The sequence below is a fragment of the Diaphorina citri genome, unplaced genomic scaffold (assembly GCF_000475195.1).
Source record: "Diaphorina citri unplaced genomic scaffold, Diaci psyllid genome assembly version 1.1 scaffold708, whole genome shotgun sequence".
NCBI lineage: Eukaryota > Metazoa > Arthropoda > Insecta > Hemiptera > Psyllidae > Diaphorina > Diaphorina citri.
Genome location: NW_007378141.1, coordinates 109,879 through 135,943, shown reverse-complemented (window position 1 = coordinate 135,943; position 26,065 = coordinate 109,879). Strand labels below are relative to the sequence as shown.

Genomic DNA, 26,065 nt, shown 5'->3' with positions numbered 1-26,065 from the left:
TTAGTTATCCTTGCCTCACAATCCTTAAACATCACAAGAAGATGACAGCCCCAATTTCAAATCCATATATCCCTCTTATATTATATTGTTCTCTAACTACAGTATAGTTTTCCGCCACTACAGTATGCATGGTTATCAACCGGAAATTCAAAACCTAATCTTAATCAGGAGTTCATCTTGGCGAAGATCTACTGATTAATTCTTCGATGATATGTCACAATGCTGTAAATTAGTTCGCCTGCTCGAATGATGAGAGGAACTCTGACGTAATGGCACAGTTAATCTCGCATTTATAATGATGAGTTGATGAGCAAGGTTTGGACGTAGAGTCATTATAATTTGTGTATGTAGTTCAAGTAAGATCTGAATGATATGTCACAATGCTGTAAATTAGTTCGCCTGCTCGAATGATGAGAGGAACTCTGACGTAATGGCACAGTTAATCTCGCATTTATCATGATGAGTTGATGAGCAAGGTTTGGACGTAGAGTCATTATAATTTGTGTATGTAGTTCAAGTAAGATCTGGACGGATGTTGTGAAACACGCGATGTTCCATCTGGATCTGTATGGATGATAAAATTACAACTTGTGAATTTCATCTGAAATCCTCCATATCCTATTGAACAATGTCAACTGTGCTAGGCCTACTGTTACCTAATTACATATTTGGAATTATTTTGATGTAGGTGTTACCTACATGCTGATCATTTTGTTTGAGGAAAAAACTGTGAACGTAGCCTAGTTAGAAGAAGATTTCTTAACGCCTAAATACATTTGAACTAATCAGCCCCCAATATTATTCAAAGTTTCGCACTATTACCATATACCTACGTAGATACTTGTCAACTTTTATGTTATCCCCGACCTTGGAACTGTTAACATTGTTACTCTAAAACTGTTCAACACATTAATGCTAATGGATGATAATTATCATTAATCACTTTCAAACCATCAATCCATTAGGTCCAGACTTTTATCAAGGGTTCTAAAACTTCAGATCCAATCTATTGGAAGATGATAAATTAAGGTGTTGTTCGTGAATAGATGAAAGTTTCTTGGGTAGGTATAAAGGTTGAACCTTCAGAGCCCAAGGTTCGTAGGAACGGAACTTAATTTAATCAATTTTGAAAACTTTGCATACTTCTATGAGTAACTTATGATTATCTTCTCGTTCTCTTTTTCCAGTCAGTGCAGATTCATAAATCTGGTTGTCTGATTTGCTCGTTGGATCAAGGTCTAGTTGGGATGGTCTCCAATAGTCCACATCATTGTGTTAGAAGTCTCTACTAGTCACTAAAGAAAATTACCTGTACGGCGCATTCAATCACGGACTCTCCAATTTTGAACCATTATAACAAAACCACCGGTAAGTAAGGACCTTGTAAATTTTATTTAAAAAATTAGGGGGGTTTTATATTTCAACCTCCACGATTAATAAGAATTATTTACTTACACTACTTACTGTAGGAAGCTCATAAAATTCCATTTTGAATATTATTAACTTGGGTTAGGGAAGTTAACTACCTAATGGAATATTTATTCTGTGCGCTCTCTTTGTGTATTCAGGCTTGGTCAATTGGTCCCCTGAGTCAAATGTAAATCCTATACCACGTATTTTATTTAAAGTTTTGAAATGCCTATTGTCTGAGGTTTGTACTATTGCACTTTTGGGTTAGGTACATAACTTTTCGCACGGGGTTTAGCTAACCATATTCCGGAATGGCGTTTTAAAAAATAACTGTTTGCAGAACCTTTTTTATCTCCTGCAAATCGACAATGTCAAGGTTTCGATATTGGGTCAGCTTTTGTATTATTAAATGATACAAGGTCAGACTACGCACAACACATGGAATCATGAAAGATCAAACTTCAATCAGCCTTTGTCTCCAAACATTGTTAACGTCATTGTGATATGAGTAATGTCTCAAAAACGAGTGTGCACTGGAAGCATGTGGCAGTCTGAATCAATATTAGACGTGGGTCAGTCAATATTTGCTCTAGTTATAAAACGACAAGTAGGTAGCTATCCGGCCGTGAGCCGTCAATTGTTTGTGAAGTTTACTACATAATGTGTTTTTGTATGACTATCCTATCTTAAAACTTGTGTAAATGTGCGAGTAAGTGAATAAGTTAGTATTCTACCTTATTAGTGCGAAGGAAATGTTTTGGTATTTTGTGCCAAATAGTATTAGAAGATAAGAAAGTGATATTAGAGAATGCTAAAATTCTAGATACATAATGTGTACATAGGTAATAAAAAATTACCATAGTCTAATGAAAAGTGGAATGATGGAAGTATTAGAGAGATTCCGGAAGTAATATGCTAAAGGTTCCTCAGAATTTTTAAATATTTTCTTCGTTATACTTTTTTAGTTAGATAAATAATTAAGTTATTTCTTCCTTGATATAGTGAATAAGTTAGTATTCTACCTTATTAGTGCGAAGGAAATGTTTTGGTATTTTGTGCCAAATAGTATTAGAAGATAAGAAAGTGATTTTAGAGAATGCTAAAATTCTAGATACATAATATGTACATAGGTAATAAAAAATTACCATAGTCTAATGAAAAGTGGAATGATGGAAGTATTAGAGAAATTCCGGAAGTAATATGCTAAAGGTTCCTCAGAATTTTTAAATATTTTCTTATACTTTTTTAGTTAGATAAATGATTAAGTTATTTCTTCCTTGATATTAATTTCATCTTAATATTTTGCATACCTAAACCTAAGTATTTTTTAATTGAGAGCATAAAATTGCTATACTTTTTTAATAGAGTACCTACTGAAAAACATTCGATTTTTTTCTCCGGAAAACCATGCTAAACTTTTCTGTTGAACTTTTCCGCGTGTGCTATCAACTTTATCAGTGAAAGTTACCTTGGACCTGATCTCTTTATCTCTGTGACTTGGGATTTTTACACGTGGAATATGACGTCAAGATGACCTTCAAAATGTTACGTGCCTTTGCGAGCAACTTCTACTGTGATTTCCACAGAAATTGTGAAGAGGCTTTCGGCTTCAACACAGTAAAATTCATAATTTAGATTAAATATTGCCTTTGTAAACTTCAGTGAACAGAGCTAGTTGGCAGATGGCACGTTGAATGTACCAAATGGATTACTGAATTTAAGCAGCGCTTGTGGTTAATATTCGTGTGGGTGACCATCTAGACTAGACAATCACGTGTTGCTGGCTTTCCCCGGCCCCACTCAAGCTGGGTGAGGTTAATGCAGGCTGGTAGTTTGTCACTGAATTTAGGGTAAAACCCCCGTCACTAAAAACTCAGTGATCACGCGATGTTCCATCTGGATCTGTATGGATGATAAAATTACAACTTGTGAATTTCATCTGAAATCCTCCATATCCTATTGAACAATGCCAACTGTGCTAGGCCTACTGTTACCTAATTACATATTTGGAATTATTTTGATGTAGGTGTTACCTACGTGCTGATCATTTTGTTTGAGGAAAAAACTGTGGACGTAGCCTAGTTAGAAGAAGACTTCTTAACGCCTAAATACATTTGAACTAATCAACCCCCAATATTATTCAAAGTTTCGCACTATTACCATATACCTACTTACGTAGATACTTGTCAACTTTTATGTTATCCCCGACCTTGGAACTGTTAACATTGTTACGGACCTTTATTGTGGAACTAGTGGCGAATCACACTGGGTAATAACATATTATACTGTCATGTTCGTGGACCTCTCGGCTTCGACACTTAACATTTACAACTAATACAAGTAGTAATCTGTGTAATCTTAACGTGTGTCGGCACATAATCTACGGCCCGTCGACTATGTGTGGCCACACCTTTACTGACAGCCAGCCTAGTTTGCTTGGAGGGTATCACACCTGCCTTGTAAGCGCTAGGGTGCGGGTTCGATTCCCCCCGGGGACGAACTTTATCCTAATTATTCAACGTTCGTTTTTGGGTCGGCTGGCTTTCACCTATCCTGTGCTCCTATCCTTCGCTCTTCGATTTCGGGACGATGAGACCTCCATTGTTACAGTTCCATGTATGAGTGGTTAATCATACAAAAGAGATGCAGCTTACTCTTATCTCCTTCAGTTGTGATCAAATGGATTACTGAATTTAAGCAGCGCTTGTGGTTAATATTCGTGTGGGTGACCATCTAGACTAGACAATCACGTGTTGCTGGCTTTTTCCGGCCCCACTCAAGCTGGGTGAGGTTAATGCAGGCTGATAGTTTGTCACTGAATTTAGGGTAAAACCCCCGTCACTAAAATCTCAGTGACACAGTGACGTTAAAGCCATTGAAAAATAAACGACGATTTTGAAATTCCACACGTCAAGGGTAACTTTTAAAGGTTTTCTCGATATTGCATTACTAGTGTTGTTGAAGGTCGAGTTCAATATTGCTCCCTAGTAGAGTAACAAAAAGTTGAGCACGTTAGGGACATGCACGGTTTATGTTTGTAAATGTTCAGTCGAATTTAAAATAATTTACATTATTTCCCCTTGATGTTAAATGCAACGTCACATATCGTAAAGAGAATTGTATTTTGTTTACCAACTGCAATACTGCATTTATACTCTGTCTGTAGCACAATCTTATCATGACTTCCCCTTCACTGTCGTACTCGTATTTCTCGCGAGTAGGTCGGTGTTCCCTATAGAACGAAGTTGATATTGCTTTTTAATTATTTTCAAATTTCTCTTTACATTCGTACGCGCGGACTTTAAAAATTCAAAACTATAAAAAAGTTTAATGTTTGTGTTTCAGGCACCAGGCCATTAGTCATCATGACTCCTTCATTTGATTGTTCAATGTTCAGTGTCATCTCGGTGCGTTGGATCATGACCATTCCCTAATCGCTGAGAGCTAGAGCTAGTTCAAATCATAGATTCAGTCTAACAACCGGCGAAGAACTAACCGTTGCCAGTTGAAAGTGGATGGTTCTATTTTATTTTTTCAAAATCGTTTTAAATGAAGTGAAAAAATAACTGAACTTTGGGGATTGAATTTTTAAGAATTTTGAAGTTTCTACTGTTCAATATTGGAGTGATTTTTTCAAACAACTAACCGTTGCCAGTTGAAAGTGGATGGTTCTATTTTATTTTTTCAAAATCGTTTTAAATGAAGTGAAAAAATAACTGAACTTTGGGAATCGAATTTTCAAGAATTTTGAAGTTTCTACTGTTCAATATTGGAGTGATTTTTTCAAACATACCTATAAAAATATTTTGTGTGTAATTTAATTTGAAGAACAACAATTTACTCAGTAGGTAAATAAAATGATAAAAGCCATTTTTAAAAGTCACGTTTTGCATTTTAAATATAATTCCATTGATTTACCATTTCATGAAGTGTGAAATAGAACAAAGTAAATATTTGTTTCAGATAATGTGTATTCTGAAAAAGATTGTATTTTATTTGAATATTTAAATTCTCAATAAAATTTATTGAACCTACTATTTAATTAATTACCACTAGAAATTTAAAATGTCGACAACAGTAACGGAGACGAAAAATGTTCGGAAACTTTCAGCGGTCAAGATTTATGAAAATAACAACAACCTAAATAACAATAACAACAATAATAATGGGTCACTCAAGGAGCATGTATTTCCCAAACGACCAGTGGTTGACATAACGTTTAAGAATCTGAGATTCACAGTTTCCAAGTATCATGGATTCAAGAAAGGTAAGCAAGGAAGTGTGAAAAGTGTCACATTGATTTCAGTTCTAATAAGTCGGTAATTTTATTAATCTTTCAGTTTCAAGTAGTTAATTTCATTAATCTTCGCTGCCATTGGCTTTTCAGTTTTCTTTTCTACTCAAAATGTTGACATAACGTTTAAGAATCTGAGATTCACAGTTTCCAAGTATCATGGATTCAAGAAAGGTAAGCAAGGAAGTGTGAAAAGTGTCAAATTGATTTCAGTTCTAATAAGTCTGTAATTTTATTAATCTTTCAGTTTGAAGTAGTTAATTTCATTAATCTTCGCTGCCATTGGCTTTTCAGTTTTCTTTTCTACTCAAAATTAATCTGTCGGAGGGATTAACATTGTCTTTTGACTCATTATTTTCCATACCTACCATATTGTCATTTATATCCATGTATTTCCCTAACTAATACTAAAACGGGAAAAACAACTTTTTACTTGAAGTAATTGTACCAAGAGAAAGTGTCTACAGTCAAGTTATAATGATATTATTTCCTATTATACATACTTAAGTACGATACCTATAAAAACTGTGAAGAATAATGAGCTTGATTTTTACTTTCTTTTCGTCTGTGGTCTTGCTTGTAAATAGGTAGGTACTCAAGAAAATTGCTTGATTTTTGTCTTTCCTTCCTAGTTGGTATGACTTGCTTGGTACTCGTTGTAGAACAAAATGTAATAGAAGATACCTACCTACCTTGTTGATTATGCCCTGATTACAGCGATAACAGAACAGTTTTAACCCTAGGGAAAACGATGATTTGATACTTTTATCTCTAGACTCTCTAGCCTGTATTCACCTGTAAGTTGAATCATCCACTTTTTTTACTTAACTTTACAAAGGATGTCAAAATTAAATAAATTAATTAATATTGAATCATCCATGTATTTCTGCGTACTTCTGGCCTTACGATATTGTAGATATGTACTTAAACATATATCTTGTTCTGCTCATTTCGTAGAATAAACGCCAAAGCATAAACCCTACCTACCTACCTTGTTGATTATGCCCTGATTACAGCGATAACAGAACAGTTTTAACCCTAGGGAAAACGATGATTTGATACTTTTGTCTCTAGACTCTCTAGCTTGTATTCACCTGATCACCTGTAAGTTGAATCATGCATGTATTTCTGCGTACTTCTGGCCTTACGATATTGTAGATATGTACTTATACATATATCGCGTTCTGCTCATTTCGTAGAATAAACGCCAAAGCATAAACTATGTATGTTTTTCAACTTCCGATGCGTTTTCGTATTTATATACTTCGATTTCCTCGAAGTAAAAGATAAAATCTCTTGATTTGTATAAATGGAAAATAAATGCGGAAAAGGAGAAAACTTCGTATTCCTCACGTTAATAGCACTTTAACATTAACACTCATCAAAGTAGGTCTTTGTCAACAAAATATAAAATCAATATAAAAAACTTCCCGGAATTGAACCCAATTCCGAAACAGTAGAATTAGTAGCAGCTTCGATGATCGCTCACGTTAATAGCACTTTAACATTAACACTCATCAAAGTAGGTCTTTGTCAACAAAATATAAAATCAATATAAAAAACTTCCCGGAACTGAACCCAATTCCGAAACAGTAGAATTAGTAGCAGCTCAGATATGGTATAAAAAATATCCACTTCGATGATCAAATAATAATGACATTACGTCATTCCCAGCTGAGGTTACCTGCTCAATACATAATACAGTCCCCCTTCGATCAAACAGGCTGGAAACAACTTTCGTTTTATCATCCGAGAACTGAATACTCTGTGGTTGGCTAGCGGCTAGATCTACTGGTAGACGGCAGACATAACGTGTGATGATTATGTTGAAGAGAAAGTGTTCGGGACTGAGATCAAAGACCAAGAAGTCAAGGATTCCTTCAAGCTTATTGTTCGGGAGAGTAGCTCAGACTTATATCTAGGAGTCCTAAGGACATGCTATTGCACTAGATGAAGTCTGTCCTATAATATCATACGAAAAAGCTGATCCAACTAAGGTCTAAAATGTGATATGAACCCACTTCTTTCCCGTACACGTTAAAATCACGTTGAGTACATGAACTCTGCTTTATTAAGATACATAATACAGTCCCCCTTCGATCAAACAGGCTGGAAACAACTTTCGTTTTATCATCCGAGAACTGAATACTCTGTGTTTGGCTAGATCTACTGGTAGACGGCAGACATAACGTGTGATGATTATGTTGAAGAGAAAGTGTTCGGGACTCAGATCAAAGACCAAGAAGTCAAGGATTCCTTCAAGTTTATTGTTCGGGAGAGTAGCTCAGACCTATATCTAGGAGTCCTAAGGACATGCTATTGCACTAGATGAAGTCTGTCCTATAAGATCATACGAAAAAGTTGATCCAACTAAGGTTTAAAATGTAATATGAACCCACTTCTTTCCCGTACACGTTAAAATCACGTTGAGTACATGAACTCTGCTTTATTACTGAAGTTAAAGCATGGTCAGTGAGACAACAACTTGCACACAAGAACAGATCCGAAAAAACTTCGACTCTGTCGGAAATCAAACCCGGGACCTCCAGTGTGCAAAACCTAATATGATAACCACTCGGCCACGGAGGTTGCCAGAAGGTTGATATTCGCTCTATTAATGGACCATCAAGTTATGTATTAGGTACATACAAAGGTCATTTATCTTGAAAAAATTTGGCCTGCGGCGCAGTTATTTCATGGTGCAAATGGAGGATTCAAGACCTTACCCTAGTCGGACGGATGAAAAAAGATTGAAGAAATTTAACAGGCTTGAGAACATTGCTTGGAAAAAAAAAAAAAATCGGCTGCGGCGCAGTAGGAATAGGGTGGAAAATCTTGGAAAAGTAGACTGGAAATTTTGAAAAATTGGACTGGAAAACCGGGAAAAGTCAGGGAATTTTATTTTTCCATTTTGGTAGACACCCTGGGTACATATGTCTTGGTATATTGCTAATGAATTGCAAATAATGAAGCAGAAGATATTTCATTATGCTTACTGAAAATGTTGAGCTCCACACCACACGAATATATTTTTCCATTTAGGCACGGTTCAACTTTTACGAAGACTCTTTCATTATTTGAGAATCACAGCACGAGCAGTCAATGCTCGAAATTTTAAACTTGGAATTTAACCTTGAACTTAGTCCAAGGCTCAAGTTTTGCCTGTACAATATTTTATCATTTGGCAATAAAAAGGCTATTAGACCTTAATCTCCAAGATCACATGCCCGTCATAAATTTTATAAACACCAAGAAATATTAAACTTCTACATGATTTACTGACATCCATAATTTTCCTACTAATCTAATAAATTGTACGTACAATGCTGCAAGCTTAATTTTGGCAGTACCTAATCAGAGTTCCAGGTTGATATATTCCTGATGACGTATTCGCTCTTACTACTTGGTGGGAACATTTACAAATTGCCTGTGCCAGGACTGGAGGCTACCTTGTCCATTAAGTTATTGAACAATGCCGCCTCACATTGGCGCGAGGATGCAAATATGCTATTTCATTGTACAAGAATTTTCCACTATTCTTTTTACTGTTCGTCATCGTGTACGTATATATCTACGACAATTATCCTGGACATATTTACTAGAGAATGGTAGGTAATTATGAAAGGAACCTTCTTAGTGCCGAAAAAAGTTTGTGAATTGTATCTATGATGTCTGTAGATTTCTTCCACTAGACTAGCACCACGACTTGTATTTTTTCCCATAAAACAAGGTTTGCAGAATTCCTATTACATGATTCACACAATCGACTTCTACTTTGCAGTCTAATTGAATGTTTGGTGTACTCAAAATTAATCTGTCGGAGGGATTAACATTGTCTTTTGACTCATTATTTTCCATACCTACCATATTGTCATTTATATCCATGTAATATTTCCCTAACTAATACTAAAACGGAAAAAACAACTTTTTACTTGAAGTAATTGTACCAAGAGAAAGTGTCTACAGTCAAGTTGAATTGATGTCTTGTCAGAATTTTACTCTTTGTATTACTGGATGTTGCTCCTTCCTCAAAACCAATCAATGTTTTCTCTTCTATTCTGGCATTATAAATGTTTTGTTTTGCATAACATACCTTTCTACTATCTACTATGAAACATTCAATTCAGCATAACATCTTCAAATATCGGTTAGTACCGGTATATCTGTCATTTATTTTTTGCTCATACATAATACCTACTAATTGAATACATATCTCAAATCAACTTCAATTGAGTACCAACGCAACAGAGGAATGCCAATTTAATCAATAATAATAAATTGACAATAAAACATACTTACTCTGCTGTAACCTCTTAATTAATAAAAGTAATGAGCAAGATGATGAGAGTTGTAACTAGAGAGTTCATTTGAATGATGAGTTGTCTAACTTGACCCAATCGAAAGAGTTATTTAACAAGTTACAAGGCTGGTTGATGGCCGAATTCACCAATTTCAAATATTCGGACATTTGAATACATGTTGAGCTTGTGAAGATGTAGTTAACGTCCTTACTTGCTGAAATCACACTGACCAAAAGACCTTCAGTATTAGGATGTAAGTAGGTACCTATCACCTATGTGCTTCTGTTTGAAAGTTTCAAAATTATTTAGTATGTACCTGTGATTGAAACAGTCTTAGAAGTTAAGGGTCAAGATTTTTACTGATATTTATTAGAGTGAAGGGTTAAGATTATCATTATTATTTTTAATTTGAAAATTATTCTGATTCCACACATTACGTAAATTAACTTCAGAAAGCTACATATGTACCTATACCTACCTAATAATTTTAGAATAATAAACAATGGCAGCCAGAAAGACACAACCTCCGCTTTGGTCCTGAAGCTCCAGATGAGGTGCTAAATATTGAACTTATTTTTTTACTTTTTGCAAATGAAAATGTCAATAACTCTGCACAAGGACTTACTTCAAGGTTGCACGGAAACGAATTTGATTTACCAATGGGTATCTTATGTAATTTAGGGGTAAAAAAAGAGACCAAAAGTTTCCTCACTGACTAGTGTGACTACCTTAATTCCGGGTTTTATCCATATCGTATTAACTAACGAGAAATGTGTTTCCTACTTGAAACAAATAGATACATAAAGCGAGTCCAACTCCTGAACCTTAATTAAGGTCATTCGAGTTGTTAAGTAGGAAACTCCAACTCTAAATCCTAGACATGGAATTAGTATAATGTGTTAATGAATAGTTTATCACTGACCGGAGCTAAGAGACAAATACGCAGACCTATTACTATAATTCATGAGAAATCCCCTACACCTTGGTGGAATCTAATTAAATGGTCAACTCTCAAGCTTTCTCGTCTAATTTTATATGGGGAAAATTTACCACGTGTGTAATTGATAATCCTATTCACAGTCCACGGCCAAGGTAGGGAATAGGCATATGATTCAGTCCATGGGGTAAAGTTAGTAAAGTAGACTTATGGTACCTATGTTTGTGAGAAATTGTCTGCAATAACGTCTAATTTTATATGGGGAAAATTTACCACGTGTGTAATTGATAATCCTATTCACAGTCCACGGCCAAGGTAGGGAATAGGCATATGTTTCAGTCCATGAGGTAAAGTTAGTAAAGTAGACTTATGGTGCCTATGTTTGTGAGAAATTGTCTGCAATACAGTCTTATGAATTATTATTGAATTAAAATATTAGTCATCTATCATCATGTTAGTTTTACAATCTAAACATTGGTTTAAGAATTATTATGATTGAATTTGATGTTTCTACTTAACTTCTGATATTCTCACGATGACTAAGCTGATGTCTCAATCCGAGATTCCAAGGATTCTTCAAGAGATGAGCCAGTTCTACGTCTGCCAAAGCAAGAAAAAGATGTTCTACTAAAAACCTTCGTACCACAAACAAACCATCCTGGGAAACATACGTCACGTTATGATGAATAGTGTTGTTTTTACCTCATACATGTACATACGTTCTTGTAATTTCCCAGGCAGGTGTGATTTCGGAAAATAATTTATTGATTTTCCTATGTTTTTGCCCATTACTTTTAATGTAAGTTTGTGGTATCAAGATACAAGTTACTAGAAATCATGTGCAATAGAAGTCAAAACAATAAATAATAATCACCCTGCACTAGTGTATCTTGCTAACCCAATTAAAATGGTAATACCTACAACTCTCAATCCTATCAAAAGATTACAAGTAGATTTGCAAGAGATCAGTTGATAAGATTTCCCAACAGTTGTACCTTACATTCACTTCTGGTGAATTGTAAGATAATATTATTATCTGAACATCTTATCTTTGTTGTTGGTAGATAATTCCTATCTGAACATAAAACCATTGTAATATTGAGCAAAATATTGTTATAGTTTTGCTGGTTTTTAACAGTGCAAGTTGTTGCGAAAATTGTCAATAATTTCAGCACCATAATTTTTTACAACGTTTTACTTGAGTAATGGTGTACATAACAATAGAATGCCTGTAAAATACAAGCAAAATGTAAAATACAAGCAGATACATTTTCCATTAAGTTAAGTTACAGAATCGTGGCAAAATAGCTGTAAAGTCCAAAGTACTTCGTACATGTAAAATACAAGCAGATACATTTTCCATTAAGTTAAGTTACAGAATCGTGGCAAAATAGCTGTAAAGTCCAAAGTACTTCGTACATAGTTTCTTTTACTATGTTCTGGTTGTCCCCAACTCCCTATATGTATTGCTCAAACCTTGATTACTTCTTGGTGGTCTAGTAAGACAAGGTTTTTATCGCTATGGATGAAATACACTTGCTGTCCGATCTTTAGAGGGTAAGGGATGTCTTGAAAAGGTTCCTTCGGTGGTCCTGGAAAGACCTTTAGTGTTTTTGCTCATTGATTGATGTTTGATTAGTAGCATCTACACTATTAGACAAAATTATACAAGTAGGGGTATTGATTAAAGTGAATAACACCCCATTACACACAACTCGTATCATATAACTTTGTCTGGCTGTTGGACGTTAAACATGAAGTATGTACCAGCGTGAATTTCCCTTGCTAAAGAAATAGCAAAGGTTGAGTGCAAAGGGCATCCACTCGTAAAATTTGTAGCCAAAACCATATGTCAGCCCAAAGCAATCACCCTAGTTAGGGCTGATTGAGAGGCTGACGAAAAACGCCGACCCCGTTTGTACTCTTAAGTTATGCTGACAGCCATCATTATCCAATAAAAGTGGTTTTCTTGGTGAATCTGTCATGCAGTTGGCGACTCGCTGCGTCGATATTTTTCTCTAGTGTTCTTATGTATGTATACCCGGAAAATGGGAATATTTACATGAACCACGCATTCTGACAAAGAAGATCTTAAATATGAAAAAAGAAGGATTTATAGAGATAGTTGAAATGGATTTCCCCGTTTGAAATTCTTGTTTCTTTTCAGTTATTTTTGTTCTCTTGTACGTCAAATCTCAGAATGCCCGTCTCTCACAATCTAAATTTATCTACTTCATTGATATGTTTACCTACCTATTTGCCAACTTTTTCCATCAATAAAGTTAATAGTTCAAAAGACAAACGGACAGATTTATATAATATTAAAGTGCTAACCGGTTTTTGTACGGAAATGTTGATTAAGGACATTCATAAGGTTCACAAGATATGCAGGAACTGCAGGTAGTTGCCTAGGGCAACTCAAATCATAAACATCATGGTATCCATAGTAACATATAATTTGTTGCCTGAGCTAGAACTGACTCAAGGATTTGCAGATTCTGGTTTATGACCGTTTTCAATATACCAAAAGTAAGCTTGGAAAGTTGAGCGCCTGCCTTGTAAGCGATTCGTGGGTTCCCGACCAGGGGGAACTTAATCCTAAATAAGGTTCTTTCTCAGAAAGCTGGCTCTTCGATTGCGGGACGATAAAGTACCTATCCTAAGATTCATAAGTATCATAATGTTCCAAACTTTTCTTAGTGCGTATAGACCTACGCGTTGCGGCAGAATATGAACGATTCCGCCCCAGAGCTGCAGACAATTGAAATTGAACATGCTTCGTGGGTTCCCGACCAGGGGGAACTTAATCCTAAATAAGGTTCTTTCTCAGAAAGCTGGCTCTTCGATTGCGGGACGATAAAGTACTCGTACCTATCCTAAGATTCATAAGTATCATAATGCTCCAAACTTTTCTTAGTGCGTATAGACCTACGCGTTGCGGCAGAATATGAACAATTCCGCCCCAGAGCTGCAGACAATTGAAATTGAACATGATATTGCTGGCTGGGGTTCAAATTATTTGTGAAATCATGTTCGCAATGTACGCGAAATTGCTCGCAGTAGTGTCAATATGGTGAAATCAAGCCTCATTTCTCGGTTGCTCGGTTCCGATTTCTAGTTTCAACTTCCCACGCATTCTCCTTAGCTCCCAATAAATTCTTATACCTCCATGATTACCTCTCGTTTTAATAGCTTGCTGGCTGGGGTTCAAATTATTTGTGAAATCATGTTCGCAATGTACGCGAAATTGCTCGCAGTAGTGTCAATATGGTGAAATCAAGAATCAAGCCTCATTTCTCGGTTGCTCGGTTCCGATTTCTAGTTCCAACTTCCCACGCATTCTCCTTAGCTCATAGGTATTTCTAATATCATTCTAGCAGTTCTCATATAAATCATTCTTTTGTTTCTGATTTCAGTGAACAAAGAAATCCTCCATGGGATATCCGGCGAATTTAAGGCCGGACAACTCACTGCCATCATGGGTCCGTCAGGTGCCGGCAAAAGTACTCTGCTCAATATTTTAGCCGGATTGACGTAAGTTTAGGCTGGACTAACAGAAGTTGCAGTGGTTGCTGTGCATCAAAAGATACAGCTAGATACCTAGCCTAATTAAATTTAGACTGCGCTGTGGGGGTAAAGGGACTTTTCAGTCTCATCCTAGCATTATAAATGAGGTATATTATATTCCATTCTATCCAGCTAAGTCAAAAAGGGAGTACCTAGCCTAATTAAATTTAGACTGCGCTGTGGGGGTAAAGGGACTTTTCAGTCTCATCCTAGCATTATAAATGAGGTATATTATATTATATTCTATTCTATCCAGCTAAGTCAAAAAGGGAGATTTGGGCATAGAAATACCGTTTCAGGTGAGTCATTAGCTTCAAATCAATTGTTTTCATTAAAAATGGGAAAATCCATACGGTCTGACACTTTCCAGTCGCCAGTCGTGAAATCAAGTAAATAAAATTGGTTCTTGAGAGAAAACTTCGAAATTTCCCGTGGATGATCCAAGAAATTTTCAGGGAAGAAAACCAAATAAAATTCGCCCCGAGTGGGAATTAAAGCCCGCGACCTAGCGCTTACAAGGCAGGTGCTCTACCCTCGAAGTTTAACTAGGCCAATAACAATAGGAATCATAATACGCCTAATGAATCATAACATCAACAATCTCTTCATTTTCTTTCCTCAGATTTTGTGCTCATTCTGTTATTTGGGTCCGAGCTATCTAATGACATCACAACCTCTGGAACTGGAGCACGGTTGCGCGTGGTTAGTACCCGGATGGGTGACCATCTGGCCAATAGCGTGCTGCTAGCTTAAAAAAAAAAAAATAATAATAATAAATATTGGAGTCATAGAAAGTAGTTAACCAGTTTTTACATTGCCTATAGAGGATTTTTTTTTACTATAAAAAGAGTATACAAGACTTCTACCCTCAAAAACCACGAGTAAACTACCATTTGGAAGAATTGAAATCTAGTGATTTTCAAGTCAAATCTAGTGATTTTTTTTCCTCGAATCTAGTGATTTTTTAAAATTTGGAGTGGAGACCCTGATCCTAATGCTAATTTATGCATAGTCGATCTCGGTATGTATTGTTTGTTGTGTTGTAGGTACTGTACAAAATTCTATATTATAAAGACAGGCTTGACCAAGACCTTCAATAGTTAGCATATTTATCAGATGATCACCAATACCAATACTGGCACTTTACTTTACATTCTGCCAACATTCAGTAGCACATCCTCCTAGTGAGATTCGATTCGAATCAATGAGTTTGACGTCACAAAGTATTGGTACAAAGACAGGCTTGACCAAGACCTTCAATAGTTAGCATATTTATCAGATGATCACCAATACCAATACTGGCACTTTACTTTACATTCTGCCAACATTCAGTAGCACATCCTCCTAGTGAGATTCGATTCGAATCAATGAGTTTGACGTCACAAAGTATTGGTACGTGCTTCTATGTACTGAATGGTATACAATGGGTTTTAATAGCACGTAGACCAGTCAATAAAAAATATTGGTGCTATTTCCAATGCCAATGTCTTTGTCAAATAGGATGCTCTTGGATTGTCGTCAGTAGTGTCCTGAAAGAGGTAGGTAACCACTTTGATCTTGCTCAGGTGTTCATGTGTGACAGGCTGTAAGGAAGTATAAAAAAATATAAGTCCACAGGAAGATATATATTATTTTATCCTCATATAATTTGAGAATTTGACCACAATAATAGTAGTAGCCTACTGCTGGAGTAAAGGGACTTTTCAGTTCTAGGCGAGCAGTATAAATAAACACTATTATTATTATCATTATTATTACTCGGCTCATTAAACTAAATTAAACCATGATATGAGTAAAATACAAGCTATACATTGAAGTACACAAACATATCTACTGTGTACTCTGTGCTATATTTTAGTTTAGTCCATTCGTATGAGATTTACATATTACAAGCATAACAAATGCGACAGTAATTTGACGAGTTGCGAAAAATGTTGTATAACAGGTCTCTAGGTATATTTTTTTCATCTTAAACAAAGAAAAAAATCAAAAGATGAAATAATGTTAGGTTCTTTCATGCAATAAACACTTTACTTACCATAGCAATTATCGCAACATATGTAGGTCCAAATTTTTGCCTGTAAACAATGAATGATATGTATTAAATTATAGTATGTCATACGAAGATAATTTTGATGATAAAATAAGAACAAAAAGTTATGTGACTGGAATGCTACTAATGTCGTGGTTGATTCACTGAAAATTTTCGAGTTGACTTATTTCCTTAAGTGATTCATAATTTCCTTATCTACATACTCATAATACATAAGTCGGTAGGATATACATATTATATGCCTATTACTTAAACAAGTAGACCTGGTTTAGGCCAAAACAGACACCACGAAAGAATTCAGTCTGTGTGGCAAGTTTTGTAAAATGTCAGAGCTTGTCAGTTTCTCAGATATTAAAGATAATAATGATTTATTTGAGTACTTAGTTATTTGTATAATGTTGATTATTTTGTATAAATCTAATATGCTTTGCGTTCCATGTTCCATAGAACCATTTGTTGCGATTTTCAATACTAGCAAATAAGTAGCTAGTAAAAGAGTAAAGTGTTGAAAGAAGTAAATTACTTACAGCATTACCATAACCGTGTGACGTATAACTAACAATTTAAATAATGACCCGGTAGATTAATAGACAGTTCAAATTGTCTATCTTGATACTTGATACTGATTGGATAATTTAAACTTAACTTGTTATGTCTATTTTATCATCCCATCTCCTTGTCTCTAACAGTTGTACCTGTAACGTACGAATGCGAGTAATTACTCTATAGTTCTGAACAATGTCAAGGGAAATTGCCTTGATTGATCATTCCTTTCCTTTATTAATCATTGAAGGTTTCGAACAGAATGAAACAATTAAAGTTACTTATTGTGAGTTAAAAGTTAATGTAGTCTATTTATGTTGTCATACCTAGGCGAGCAGTATAAATAAACACTATTATTATTATTATCATTATTATTACTCGGCTCATTAAACTAAATTAAACCATGATATGAGTAAAATACAAGCTATACATTGAAGTACACATATCTACTGTGTACTCTGTGCTATATTTTAGTTTAGTCCATTCATATGAGATTTACATATTACAAGCATAACAAATGCGACAGTAATTTGACGAGTTGCGAAAAATGTTGTATAACAGGTCTCTAGGTATATTTTTTTTTTCATCTTAAACAAAGAAAAAATTCAAAAGACGAAATAATGTTAGGTTCTTTCATGCAATAAACACTTTACTTACCATAGTCATCTTAAACAAAGAAAAAATTCAAAAGACGAAATAATGTTAGGTTCTTTCATGCAATAAACACTTTACTTACCATAGCTTATATTATAAGAACAAGATCCATTCACTCATTCACATTTCACAGTTCACATTTCATAGTTCACACACTGATCTATGTACCTATACCTACCTAATAATTTTAGAATAATAAACAATGGCAGCCAGAAAGACACAACCTCCGCTTTGGTCCTGAAGCTCCAGATGAGGTGCTAAATATTGAACTTATTTTTTTACTTTTTGCAAATGAAAATGTCAATAACTCTGCACAAGGACTTACTTCAAGGTTGCACGGAAACGAATTTGATTTACCAATGGGTATCTTATGTAATTTAGGGGTAAAAAAAGAGACCAAAAGTTTCCTCACTGACTAGTGTGACTACCTTAATTCCGGGTTTTATCCATATCGTATTAACTAACGAGAAATGCTTATTTTTTTACTTTTTGCAAATGAAAATGTCAATAACTCTGCACAAGGACTTACTTCAAGGTTGCACGGAAACGAATTTGATTTACCAATGGGTATCTTATGTAATTTAGGGGTAAAAAAAGAGACCAAAAGTTTCCTCACTGACTAGTGTGACTACCTTAATTCCGGGTTTTATCCATATCGTATTAACTAACGAGAAATGCCTAATATGATAACCACTCGGCCACGGAGGTTGCCAGAAGGTTGATATTCGCTCTATTAATGGACCATCAAGTTATGTATTAGGTACACAGGGTGTCTACCAGACTGGAAAACCGGGAAAACCGGGAAAAGTCAGGGAATTTCATGGAGACTGGAAAAGTCAGGGAATTTCATACTGATATTTATTAGAGTGAAGGGTTAAGATTATCATTATTATTTTTAATTTGAAAATTATTCTGATTCCACACATTACGTAAATTAACTTCAGAAAGCTACATATGTACCTACCTAATAATTTTATAATAATAAACAATGGCAGCCAGAAAGACACAACCTCCGCTTTGGTCCTGAAGCTCCAGATGAGGTGCTAAATATTGAACTTATTTTTTATATCAATGAAAATTTCAAAAATGGGACTTGAGACAAAGGTTAAAGGAAATAGCAAGGAGGTAATACGTCAATCCATGAATTATTATCTATCCAGAGATGACTTGCTTTTATACATTCATGGAGCATAGAAAAATAATGACGATTTTGCGATCTGCAGCCTGGAGAGATAGATAGATAGATACCAAGTTGAAATCACGGATCTATTCAAGTGACGGGTGATTTATTCACGATTTCTTAGATTAATCTAAACCTCTGATCAAACGAGAAATGTGTTTCCTACTTGAAACAAATAGATACATAAAGCGAGTCCAACTCCTGAACCTTATTCGTAGGTCATTCGAGTTGTTAAGTAGGAAACTCCAACTCTAAATCCTAGACATGGAATTAGTATAATGTGTTAATGAATAGTTTATCACTGACCGGAGCTAAGAGACAAATACGCAGACCTATTACTATAATTCATGAATGGTCAACTCTCAAGCTTTCTCGTCTAATTTTATATGGGGAAAATTTACCACGTGTGTAATTGATAATCCTATTCACAGTCCACGGCCAAGGTAGGGAATAGGCATATGATTCAGTCCATGGGGTAAAGTTAGTAAAGTAGACTTATGGTACCTATGTTTGTGAGAAATTGTCTGCAATAAAGTCTTATGAATTATTATTGAATTAAAATATTAGTCATCTATCATCATGTTAGTTTTACAATCTAAACATTGGTTTAAGAATTATTATGATTGAATTTGATGTTTCTACTTAACTTCTGATATTCTCACGATGACTAAGCTGATGTCTCAATCCGAGATTCCAAGGATTCTTCAAGAGATGAGCCAGTTCTACGTCTGCCAAAGCAAGAAAAAGATGTTCTACTAAAAACCTTCGTACCACAAACAAACCATCCTGGGAAACATACGTCACGTTATGATGAATAGTGTTGTTTTTACCTCATACATGTACATACGTTCTTGTAATTTCCCAGGCAGGTGTGATTTCGGAAAATAATTTATTGATTTTCCTATGTTTTTGCCCATTACTTTTAATGTAAGTTTGTGGTATCAAGATACAAGTTACTAGAAATCATGTGCAATAGAAGTCAAAACAATAAATAATAATCACCCTGCACTAGTGTATCTTGCTAACCCAATTAAAATGGTAATACCTACAACTCTCAATCCTATCAAAAGATTACAAGTAGATTTGCAAGAGATCAGTTGATAAGATTTCCCAACAGTTGTACCTTACATTCACTTCTGGTGAATTGTAAGATAATATTATTATCTGAACATCTTATCTTTGTTGTTGGTAGATAATTCCTATCTGAACATAAAACCATTGTAATATTGAGCAAAATATTGTTATAGTTTTGCTGGTTTTTAACAGTGCAAGTTGTTGCGAAAATTGTCAATAATTTCAGCACCATAATTTTTTACAACGTTTTACTTGAGTAATGGTGTACATAACAATAGAATGGCTGTAAAATACAAGCAAAATGTAAAATACAAGCAGATACATTTTCCATTAAGTTAAGTTACAGAATCGTGGCAAAATAGCTGTAAAGTCCAAAGTACTTCGTACATAGTTTCTTTTACTATGTTCTGGTTGTCCCCAACTCCCTATATGTATTGCTCAAACCTTGATTACTTCTTGGTGGTCTAGTAAGACAAGGTTTTTATCGCTATGGATGAAATACACTTGCTGTCCGATCTTTAGAGGGTGAGGGATGTCTTGAAAAGGTTCCTTCGGTGGTCCTGGAAAGACCTTTAGTGTTTTTGCTCATTGATTGATGTTTGATTAGTAGCATCTACACTATTAGACAAAATTATACAAGTAGGGGTATTGATTAAAGTGAATAACACCCCATTACACACAACTCGTATCATATAACTTTGTCTGGCTGTTGGACGTTAAACATGAAGTATGTACCAGCGTGAATTTCCCTTGCTAAAGAAATAGCAAAGGTGGAGTGCAAAGGCCATCCCCTCGTAAAATTTGTAGCCAAAACCATATGTCAGCCCAAAGCAATCACCCTAGTTAGGGCTGATTGAGAGGCTGACGAAAAACGCCGACCCCGTTTATACTCGGGAAAAGGCGAAGAAAAAGAAGAGAAGACGCATATCATATATGTAACTGCGTGGAGAGTACTTCTGTGTCCTCTAGAGATGAAGCAGAAAGATGGAAAGTGAACTGTTAAAGTTATATAGGAACTATTGAACTTTTAAGTCATCAGAAAGTGATAAGGGTGACCGCAATGAATGTTGCTCCAATGTTCACAAGTGTACAGAGGATTGATAAGCCACTAGGTCACACGTGAGGGAACCAAGTCACGGGGTAATTAACTGTCTAATTTTATATTAATAAAAGATGGAAAGTGAACTGTTAAAGTTATATATTAGGAACTATTGAACTTTTAAGTCATCAGAAAGTGATAAGGGTGACCGCAATGAATGTTGCTCCAATGTACACAAGTGTACAGAGGATTGATAAGCCACTAGGTCACACGTGAGGGAACCAAGTCACGGGGTAATTAACTGTCTAATTTTATATTAATAGATATGTAGGTACATTCTACATTGCAATATTTGCCCTATTTTTAAGTAACTATACAAATTAATAGTCTGTGACAAGTATGAAGATATATTTGACAAGTAGATCAACTACTAATATGCAATAGATAAATCCAAGATTAGAGGTATTGTGGGATTTTACAAATACTCAAGTCCAATGACACCTTGAATTTCCCATTTGAACCGTGATGGTGGTGGTTTTTACTGGTGGTAATTGGGATAGGTATTCTCAAGCTTGAATGATTGGTGATATACCAGCGTAATCATTATTAGAATTGATTGATTTGATCACTGGAATGCTGCTTGATGTCGGAGGTTACAGACATTAAAAGTGCAATTATTTTAATTGTGCAATTCATATTGATGGATTTTTCTATAATATGGTATATGGTTGTGAAACGCATCGAGCTTTATGCTCGGAACCAGAAGCAATGTTGACAATGTTATTTTCCAACTCAACTCGTCTACGGAGATGAGTTATTTACTTGTTTGTAGTACTAATTGGTCTCAACATCAACAATCACTTGCACGTGAGTCGAGACCTCACACCAGTAGATGTACATTGTACAATGTACCTATTTGAATTGATAAGCCTAGTATAGATTAGTAGCATTTGTACCAATTTTCCACAACACGAATTTCTTTTGCCGAAAGTTCGACTATAGTGGGCAAATACTTTCCAGCAGTAATGTAGACTGTAGGACTCCATAAGGAAATATGTAGATTCGCCAACTGTCATATGCACGAAAAAATATTAATGAGCACAAAAAAATTGTCGCGAGATCTAACAAAGATCATTGTCGCGAGATGTTGGATTGTGATTTGACTGCTTCAGTGTCACATTATACAATTTTATGAAATCTTGGGAGTTTAGAAGTTGTTCATAATCTTATAATAAACGAGAAAACACACAAATTTATTTACAATTATTTCTTTAGATACGCTTTACCGTCACCTTACCATTGTTTGAGGGAGGGTTTTACCAAAACAGGGAATCTTATCTTTTAGTAAATTTTGTGTTCTTTACAATGGTGCAATCAGTTTTTTATTATCTTTATTGGTTCAAGAGATAAAGGCGTTTTAAGGGGACAAGGTATGAAAAATCTTTACCGTCACCTTACCATGCGGTGTAAGTATGAAAAATGAAGGCCGGGTTTGGAAGAAAAATGACCTACGGCTGTGTTTCTTTCTTAGGGTACATTTTAATGTCTTGACTAATTTTAAGTTGAGGGTTTTTTCCACTCACATTAATTCTGTGTCTAGACACCTTACCATGCGGTGTAAGTATGAAAAATGAAGGCCGGGTTTGGAAGAAAAATGACCTACAGCTGTGTTTCTTTCTTAGGGTACATTTTAATGTCTTGACTAATTTTAAGTTGAGGGTTTTTTCCACTCACATTAATTCTGTGTCTAGAAGGCCTATAATTGAACTTTTAATCATTACACTTATTCAGAGCTGGTCTTTCCAGCATCTAAAACTGAAAACATCAGTTTTAATGCTTTCAATTAACAATCTTATATTATCTTACCATAGCAATTATCACAACATATATGTAGGTCCAAATTTTTGCCTGTAAACAATGAATGATATGTATTAAATTGTAGTATGTAGATATCTTGAATACTGGGCGCACGACATACAATCATGAAGATAATTTTGATGATAAAATAAGAACTAAAAGCTATGTGACTGGAATGCTACTTATGTCGTGGTTGATTCTCTGAAAATTTTCGAGTTGACTTATTTCCTTAAGTGATTCATAATTTCCTTATCTACATACTCATAATACATAAGTCGGTAGGATATACATATTATATGCCTATTACTTAAACAAGTAGACCTGGTTTAGGCCAAAACAGACACCACGAAAGAATTCAGTCTGTGTGGCAAGTTTTGTAAAATGTCAGAGCTTGTCAGTTTCTCAGATATTAAAGATAATAATGATTTATTTGAGTACTTAGTTATTTGTATAATGTTGATTATTTTGTATAAATCTAATATGCTTTGCGTTCCATGTTCCATAGAACCATTTGTTGCGATTTTCAATACTAGCAAATAAGTGTAGACCTGGTTTAGGCCAAAACAGACACCACGAAAGAATTCAGTCTGTGTGGCAAGTTTTGTAAAATGTCAGATATTAAAGATAATAATGATTTATTTGAGTACTTAGTTATTTGTATATGTTGATTATTTTGTATAAATCTAATATGCTTTGCGTTCCATGTTCCATAGAACCATTTGTTGCGATTTTCAATACTAGCAAATAAGTAGCTAGTAAAAGAGTAAAGTGTTGAAAGAAGTAAATTACTTACAGCATTACCATAACCGTGTGACGTATAACTAACAATTTAAATAATGACCCGGTAGATTCATAGACAGTTCAAATTGTCTATCTTGATACTTGATAATTTAAATTTAACTTTTTATGTCTATTTTATCATCCCGTCTCCTTGTCTCTAACAATTGTACCTGTAACGTACGAATGCGAGTAATTACTCTATAGTTCTGAACATTGGGAAATTGCCTTGATTGATCATTCCTTTCCTTTATTAATCATTGAAGGTTTCGAACAGAATGAAACAATTAAAGTTACTTATTGTGAGTTAAAAGTTAATGTAGTCTATTTATGTTGTCATACATCCAGTTTGTAGTGTATCTTCTTCGAATTGATGTCTTGTCAGAATTTTACTCTTTGTATTACTGGATGTTGCTCCTTCCTCAAAACCAATCAATGTTTTCTCTTCTATTCTGGCATTATAATAGACAGTTCAAATTGTCTATCTTGATACTTGATACTGATTGGATAATTTAAACTTAACTTGTTATGTCTATTTTATCATCCCATCTCCTTGTCTCTAACAGTTGTACCTGTAACGTACGAATGCGAGTAATTACTCTATAGTTCTGAACAATGTCAAGGGAAATTGCCTTGATTGATCATTCCTTTCCTTTATTAATCATTGAAGTTTCGAACAGAATGAAACAATTAAAGTTACTTAATGTGAGTTAAAAGTTAATGTAGTCTATTTATGTTGTCATACATCCAGTTTGTAGTGTATCTTCTTCGAATATTGTCTTGTCAGAATTTTACTCTTTGTATTACTGGATGTTGCTCCTTCCTCAAAACCAATCAATGTTTTCTCTTCTATTCTGACATTATAAATGTTTTGTTTTGCATAACATACCTATCTACTATCTACTATGAAACATTCAATTCAGCATAACATCTTCAAATATCGGTTAGTACCGGTATATTTGTCATTTATTTTTAGCTCATACATAATACCTACTAATTGAATACATATCTCAAATCAACTTCAATTGAGTACCAACGCAACAGAGGAATGCCAATTTAATCAATAATAATAAATTGACAATAAAACATACTTACTCTGCTGTAACCTCTTAATTAATAAAAGTAATGAGCAAGATGATGAGAGTTGTAACTAGAGAGTTCATTTGAATGATGAGTTGTCTAACTTGACCCAATCGAAAGAGTTATTTAACAAGTTACAAGGCTGGTTGATGGCCGAATTCACCAATTTCAAATATTCGGACATTTGAATACATGTTGAGCTTGTGAAGATGTAGTTAACGTCCTTACTTGCTGAAATCACACTGACCAAAAGACCTTCAGTATTAGGATGTAAGTAGGTACCTATCACCTATGTGCTTCTGTTTGAAAGTTTCAAAATTATTTAGTATGTACCTGTGATTGAAACAGTCTTAGAAGTTAAGGGTCAAGATTTTTACTGATATTAAATCAATAATCACAAGTGGCAAAGTCACTGAAGTTTGAAAACAAATTTCTACACAGAATCTCTTCATAATGATAAACTCTTCATCATCACAAGTGGCAAAGTCACTGAAGTTTGAAAACAAATTTCTACACAGAATCTCTTCATAATGATAAACTCTTCATCATCTTGTACGTTCTTATTAACCTCGGTATACTCATTAACCAATTAACCAACCGGTCAAGGCATGGGGTTACCCGGCACTTTTCTTTCAGATCCTCTGATGACTAATGAGAGCTAGTTGAGACCTAAACAATGAGCATTGAATTAAATGTAAATATGTGTAGTTTTGTATTGTTAATTGAACTGTATACGTACATTTTTAAACAAACATGAAAGAAAAATGATGGATATAGCATAAATGCCTTTTCCGTCCTGCTTCTAATGGTTCAGTTTTGATATACCTATGCCATTTCTAGTATGAAGTTCTAATATAGCTATTTCCCATTTCTGATACTTCCAGGTCCAAAGTATCAGGTTCTAATATTTCCCCTTTTCTAATACTTCCTAGCCCAGAATATTAGGTTCTAATTCTTCCAGACCCAGAGTATTAGGTTCTAATAGTTCAACTTTTCTAATATTTCCAGGCTCACTGGAAGTAGCGGGAAAATCCTGGTGAATGGCCAGGAAAGAAAGTCTGCCTGTATAGAACAGTTCCTGAAATTGTCCTGTTATATTCAGCAGGACGATGCGTTACGGCCCAAGTTGACCGTAACCGAAGCCATGATGATAGCGTCCCATTTGAAACTCGGGTTCAAAGTGAGCACACAGGAGAAGAAAGACCAGGTTAGTCTGGAACTCTGGAACAACTTTTGCAAAAAAAAAAAAAAAAAAAAAAGGTTTTTCCCCCCGTTTTCTTTTCGTGACAAAAAAACACA

The 26,065-nt window shown here is 34.9% G+C and overlaps 1 protein-coding gene and 1 long non-coding RNA gene across 2 annotated transcripts in view; both read left to right on the top strand.

Moving 5' to 3' along the window:
- Positions 1-1,171: 1,171 nt before the first annotated feature.
- Positions 1,172-4,927, top strand: LOC113468326. The gene is made up of 2 exons (XR_003392118.1): positions 1,172-1,368; positions 4,756-4,927. It is a non-coding gene; the product is annotated as an uncharacterized LOC113468326 (long non-coding RNA).
- A 120-nt stretch (positions 4,928-5,047) lies between these two features.
- LOC103511374 (ATP-binding cassette sub-family G member 1) overlaps positions 5,048-26,065 on the top strand; it is a 38,816-nt gene continuing 17,798 nt past the window's right edge. The window contains exons 1-3 of the mRNA XM_026825152.1: positions 5,048-5,677; positions 14,359-14,476; positions 25,775-25,977. Coding sequence (XP_026680953.1) covers positions 5,476-5,677; positions 14,359-14,476; positions 25,775-25,977 — 523 coding nt within the window. The 5' untranslated portion in view covers positions 5,048-5,475. The remainder of the gene's footprint in view (positions 5,678-14,358; positions 14,477-25,774; positions 25,978-26,065) is intronic.